Source organism: Thermobia domestica, chromosome 4, assembly GCF_964235325.1.
Source record: "Thermobia domestica chromosome 4, izTheDome1.hap1.1, whole genome shotgun sequence".
Lineage (NCBI taxonomy): Eukaryota > Metazoa > Arthropoda > Insecta > Zygentoma > Lepismatidae > Thermobia > Thermobia domestica.
In genome coordinates, this window is record NC_137457.1 from 150,672,632 (window position 1) to 150,679,770 (window position 7,139).

A 7,139-nucleotide genomic window follows, 5' to 3' on the forward strand; every position below is an offset into this window, starting at 1 on the left:
ATATTTTGTATTAGGCGTTGGTTATCTTCCTTAAAGGCCTTCTTAAAACGATCTAATATACCAATGGCAGCACCAAAATTAATCAAATCGGGAGTAGCTCTTTCATCATCATCATCATCTAAATTTTCATACTCATCTGGATCATACTCAACATTCTCTAAAAGATCATCATCTACAAGGATAAATGAAAAAGTAAGGTGAAAATTGCCTGTCAAACCCATGGTATTGTGTGTAGCTAATTAATTATTTTCCATGTTACAGGTAATCTGGTAATAGAAGTGTGACGGCTTGTACAATATTCTATGTCCACCCGTCTGGTGCTGCGAGCAACTCAAAGATGGCGCAACGACTGGAACATTACACCAAGGAGGAAGTGCGCGGTGTCATTCGTTTTTTCTGAACCAAGGGAACAAAACCATGTGATATTCATCGAGAATTGGTGCAGGTCTACGGAGATAGTGTTATGTCGCTGAAACAAGTGTGCGTGTGGTGTAACGCATTTGCAAGTGGTAGGAGTACAGTCACAGATGATGGCAGAAGTGGCAGACCATCAACGTCCATCACCGACACGAATGTGGTGTTCGTCGATGCCATGATTCGTGAAGACAGAAGAGTGCTGTTGCAGGACATTGCCAATGAATTGAATATATCTTATGGTTCCGTAAGCGGTATCGTCCATGACCAACTGGGCTTCACAAAAGTGTGTGTGCGCTGGGTACCCAAGCTTCTGAGTAACGAACACAAAAACCAGCGAATGGGCATTTCCCTGAGCCACCTCACACGTTATGCCGACGATGGAAATTTATTCCTTCTTCGCATCATAACGGGCGATGAAACTCCGATACCTTTATGGACACCTGAATCCAAACGTTAGAGCATGACATAGAAACATTCAGCACCACAGGCCAAGAAATGCAAGACAATAGCATCTGCCCAGAAAAATGGCTACTGTCTTTTGGGACCGTCTTGGTGTTATTCATGTTGAATTTCTGGAAAAGGGTACGAACATTAATGCAGACACCTACTGCCAAACCCTGTACAGGCTGAAAGCAGCCATACGGCAGAAACGGCGGGGGGCACTTCGAGAGGGCGTGTTGTTACTGCATGATAACGCACGTCTACATACAGCTGAACGGACCCGTACACACCTCCGCGGGTTCAAGTGGAAAATTCTAGATCACCCTCCGTATAGCCCTGATTTAGCTCCGTCGGATTACCATTTGTTCGGCCCCCTGAAGCAACATCTCCGTGGGCAGCGTTTCCAGACACTGACAAAGGCACAACAGGCTACACGTACCTGGTTAGGAAATATGGAACCACATTTCTTTGAACAGGGCATGGATGATTTGGTGCCACGTCGGAATAAATGTTTAGACACCTACGGTTCCTTCTTCGAATAATAGTGTGATACCATACTTCAAACATAGTAAAGCTTCATCGACGTATCTCTGTACGCTTTTCTGTAAATCAACAATTCACCTTACTTTTTGATTCACCCTTGTAGTTAATAACACACACGATTGAACACAGTTGTAAGGGATAATGCCTTCTTAGGCATAGGGATAATGACATATTCGATTACGATACTCTGTTAAAAATTTATAGTTAATTTCATTTTTAAAGATTTTCTACGGTGCAAGTTAAATAGTTAGTTCTCTTCTTCAATGGGATAACGACGAAATCACCAATCCAGATGTGATGGACTGCATAGCTAAATGGACAAATTTAGTTGGGTTAGACCCTCCGGCTCTCGAAAATCGTAACAATCAGTCGGCTCCGGACGAGCCCATCGTTAATTGCCAGGCAGCTTCTTTATTGCAGACTACACATAACATTGAAGATAAAGCCAGACTTTTAGCGGTCATGTCCCCAGAAAACGGAGCATGGCTTCAAGCTCTACCTTCACCATCTCTGGGCCTACACCTATAAAATGAGAGCTCACGAGTATCAGTTGCACTACGGTTGGGAGCAGATATATGTGAAACACACCATGCCCCATTTGTAACACCTTCGTAGATAAAAAAAGGTTTACACGGTTTGTCGTGCAAAAGCAGCGCAGGCAGACACCCACGTCATTCAAGTGGAAATGATATAATATTAAGAGCATTAATATCAAGAGGAGTCCCAGCAGTGAGGGAACCGATTGGATGCAGCCGATCTAACGGGAAAAAAACGATGGTATGACATTAGTACCTTGGAAGAAAGGAAAGACATTGATTTGGTACTTCACATGTTCAGACAAATATCCCCCTTCAACCTACAATATGCTTCAGTATAAGCTGGACTCGTAGCTGCTCGAAGAGCGAAAGAAAAAAGGAATAAATATAGCAATCTACTCGATAACTATTGCTTTGTCGCAATAGCAATTGAGTCTAGCGGTTCTTGGGAAGAAGGAGGCTTCACATTTATAAAAGAAATCGGCCACCGTCTATCGATTAAATCAGGAGATAATCGAGCAAAAAGTTTCCTGATTCAACGCATAAGCATAGCCATTCAACGTGGGAACGTGCCGGCTATAATGAGAACGTTACCCACTAGTAAAGAGGTAGAAGAAGTCTTTCTTCTGTAATTGCGAAGAAGGGAGGTTAGGAGTAAAATCAGACATCATTGGTGCATCGATTTATGTAGCAACCGAGCAAGGAGTATGGAGAGACAGCTCACAGTCCATAAGTTTATATGAAAAATTACGGCATGAATGCTGTACCGTACGTCAAGACAGTGACATAACATGACAGGTTGGAGCCTTTGAAAGCAGAAGATTTAGTACTACCAGTCGAACATTATGCGAACAAATTACCGAAGAATAGCTATTTAGTTTCTCATTTTAAATTTTCATTATAATAGTTTTTTAATAATAATTGTTATTTTAAAAATGTAATAAATACTGTATATGAATATCACTTATACTTATTCACTAAAACCTTAAACTTCTAGCAGCACTTATAGAGCACAACTACTATTAAAAGAAAAGATGTGGTTTAAGGAAATAGAGTTACAGGAAAAACAGAATCCAAAACTAGAATCAAGTTGGGACAGTGATAAAAAACGAATCGACAGAGAGATATGATGAGGTACATTCTTAACTACATAGTTTAAAATGTAATTATCTATAGCTTTTATGTGATACTCTCATTGAAGGCGCTCTATAATAAATAAGATTTTTACTGTTAAGAAAAATGATAAGATCAAAATTTACAAGGACAAAAACAAGATAACGAAGTCTTTTGTTAAACGTACTGCAGTAGAATTAAGGGGTATATGTAAAGAGAAGGTGAAAAGTGGTTATTCTCGACCAAGTAAAGTAGAACTTATTCATCGTATTAATGGTAGCGGTATAATAATGATGAAATCAAATCAAAATTTACAACAAATCAAGAAGATGAAGTCTTTAGTTAGACATACTGTAATAGAGTTAAGGAGTATATGTTAAAAGAAGGTGATAAGAGGTTATTCTCGATTAAGAAAAGCACAATGTATTGATCATATGAAACAGTATGAAGTTGAAGACGAACAAAACAGATTAAAGGTAGCCCAAACTTCCCATTTGAAGATATCTTGGAGAAAAAAAAAACTATAAGACTACATACTAAGGAAACTTTGACACTGTTTCCATTTGAAGAAGAAGAAATTGAAGAAACTAAACCAGCACGCAAACCTCTTAAAGTAAAAACAGAAGAAACAGCATTAAAAGATATTGACGACCATTAAACTCGATAACATACGTGGATATAATGATATAAAAATTTGTTATATGTAAGTGGAAGAGTTACAATTAACAAAGTCAAAGAAGAGCTCAACTTCTGTGACTATATCAAAGAAAACGAAGTTAAACTATTTCGTTCCAAAACGTCAAATGAGAGAATATTACAATCAATTGTCTTAAATGAATACATATATAATGCTAAAGAAAAACGTCGTAGTGAAATGGAAGAATTTCAATGTTGTGGATCAGGATGGATATTGCACCACATCAACCATTCAGAAATCAGACTAAACAAATATGTACCATTAAGAGCTTCTTCCCATACTGAACTTCCAAAACGGATTAAGGAAAGCAGTAATTAAAGTTCAAAATAAAAACAATAAATATATTTCTTATATTCTGTGGCAAGTTACTTAAAAGCTATATACTATGAAAAACATCCCCAAAAACCTTCCAACTATACAAAACTTGTTAAAGAATTAGAACATAGACCTTGTGATGGGATTGAATTCCCCTTATAATTAAAAGACATAGTACAGTTCGAAAAGAGAAGTAACATTTCAATTAAAGTTTATAGTTATGATAAGAAACATGAAATATGTCCATTTCAAATCACGATACATAAGCAAGAAAGAGAAGTTAATCTATTACATATAAAAGATGAAACAAGTAATCATTATTGCCAGATAAAAGATTTATGAAGATCAATAAGAAGTCAAATATCAAAGCAAGAAGAAAAGTTCTACTTCCGCGATATGTGTTTAATAAGACATTTTAGAAATGCGAAGCACTACAACACAAGCTATATTGTAAAGAACATGAAGATATTAGAATAGAACTTCCAAAACCTTATGACAATCAAAACGCATTTCAAAACTATAATCGAACTTTAAGAGTACCATTTGCAATATATGGTGATTTCGAATGTTTATTATGTAAAATGGAACTAGAACATACCTGTTCTAAAAGAATGAAATGCAAAAAGCATGTTCCATTGAGTTTATGTTACTATATTGAGAACTGTAAATTATAAAATTATAAGAACAAGAAATTATAAAATCCTGTTAATTATATTGGTCTAGATGCTCCGAAAGTATTTGTTAAAATTTTGCTAAAACAAACAATAGAAATAAAAATGGATATTCCAACTGAAGAGGAAAATCAAATATATAACAACTCAAACCTTGTCATATATGTGAGAGAAATTTAAGTGATTAACCAACAGCAGTTGAAAAACAAATAAATATATTCAAAAAGAAGATTCTATTCTACAAAGATAAAGATATCGTGAGCGACAAAATAGAATTATGGAATAACGAGGTAAATAAATGTTTGGAAAAGATACAAGGTTTGTCCGGAAAGTAATAAGACTGAGTCGATTTTTAAAAAAAGTATTAAGCCAATCGTTACAATTCCTTAAACACTTTCAAAATAGGCACCTTCTGCGTCGATGTAGCTCTGCCAGCGCGATTTCCAAGCATTGAAGGCGTCACGGAAGTCATTCTCCAGAATAGCCTTGAGAGCCGCGCTGCAAGCTGCTTGGATCCCTTCTGTCGTCTTAAAATGCTTGCCTTTCATCGGGCTTTTTGAGGCGAGGAAACATAAACAAGTCCAGGTGGTCACATCTGGGCTGTAGGGCGGCTGCGGAAGCGTTGGGATACCGGCCTTGGTCAGGTAGCTGTTCACAAGAAAGGCGGTGTGAGCCGGGGCGTTGTCGTGGTGCAGCTTCCAGTCGGCTCCGATGTCTGGTGGGACCCGATTGACCCTTCGTTTGAGTCTCTTTAGCACTTCCACGTAAAACTTGGCGTTGACGGTTTGTCCAGGAGGAACAAATTCATTGTGAACGATGCCTTTAATGTCAAAAAAGACAATGAGCAACGTTTTCACATTGGATTTGCTCATTCTTCCCTTTTTTGGGCGAGGAGACGCCGACGTGTGCCACTGGGAAGATTGCCTCTTTGTCTCGGGATCATACTCAAAGATCCATGATTTGTCACCTGTGATTACGTTATTCAAAAATTGGGAGTCACTTTCACACATGTTCAAATTTTCTTGGCACGATTCCACTCGCCGCAATTTCTGGTCGTCAGTGAGCAATTTTGGGACAATCTTCGCGCACACTTTGCGCATGATCAAATGCTCCGTCAAAATTTCATGAACCACAGTTTTTGGTAAATTTAACATCTGGGCAATTAAATACTTAGTCGACGGTCTGAGTTCAAAACGTCGCGCACACGAGCCACATTGTTGTTGGTATTTGTCGAAGTCGAAGGTCTTCCAGCACGGTCTTCATCGCCGACCTCTTCCCGGCCTTCGGAGAAGGCCTTGTGCCACCGAAACACACCACGTCTTGCTAAAGCATCATCTGGGTAAGCCTGCTTGATTATATTAAACGTCTCTGTCTCAGATTTACCGAGTTTAACACAGAATTTAATCGCGTACCTCTGCTCGAACGAACGCTGCATTTTCGGCTTGCACCACTCACAGAAACACGTCGCGCGAAAAAGTCTGTCCTGACTCTCCGTGTGCTCGGAAACAACTGACCAGCCGCTAGTTCGTTAGCTAGGAACGCCCTATATTGGATCCAGTAGGTGCGCGCACGCTCCGAAGTACAGTCATGGCGGAATAAAATCAGTCCTATTACTTCTCGGACAAACGCTGTAAATAAAAATAAAGCAAAGGTTAGAGATCAGGATCATTTAACTGGAAAGTTTAGAGGAGCAGCACACAGCTATTGCAATTGAGCTATATAAAACCCTGATGTTATTCCAGTATTTACTCCCAACTTAAGTGGTTAGGATACTCATCTGTTAGTTAAATAGCTTACTTACGATACAAATAAGATAAAATAATTGCAAATAACGAGAAGAAATATATTACATACTCGAAATACATAAAGGTTGATGAAAAGATTGGGATAAATTTTAGGATTTCTAGATTCATTTATATTTATGTCAAAAAGTTTAGCAGAATAAGCAAATAACCTTAAAAAACAATATTGAGAAACATCAAAATACATTTCCAATGATCCATTAGATGTCCCAATTCAAAAAGGTTTGTATCCGTGTGATTATATTGACTCAATTGAAAGATGAGAAGAAACAAACCTAAGACCAAAAGAAATGTTCTTTAATAAGCTCACCGAAACTCATATAAGTGATCGAGAGTATGAACATGCAGAAAACGTTTGGGAATTTTTCAATATTAAAAGTCTTGTAGAATATATCGAACGTTATAACAAAACGGATGTGTTAACATTAGCAAAAGTGTTTGAAAACATTAGGGATGTATATATAATATCTTATGGTTTAGATCCTGTTTGTTTTTTTACTGCTCCTGGGCTATCGTGGAACTCAATGTTAAGGATGACAAAAATTAATCTAGACATTTTGTTGGATTATGATAAGATATTACTGATAGAGAAGGTTATAAGAGG

The 7,139-nt window shown here is 37.8% G+C and overlaps 1 protein-coding gene across 1 annotated transcript; it reads left to right on the top strand.

Annotated features, from left to right (window-relative positions):
- Positions 1-463: 463 nt before the first annotated feature.
- LOC145682912 (protein GVQW3-like) lies at positions 464-874 on the top strand. The gene has a single exon (XM_081754273.1). The coding sequence runs from the start codon at positions 464-466 to the stop codon at positions 872-874; it is 411 nt and encodes a 136-aa protein (XP_081610399.1).
- The last annotated feature ends 6,265 nt before the right edge of the window (positions 875-7,139 follow it).

Excerpts from the sequence above, each read along its gene's own strand:
- LOC145682912 (XM_081754273.1), top strand. The coding sequence starts at position 464 with ATGTCGCTGAAACAAGTGTGCGTGTGGTGTAACGCATTTGCAAGTGGT.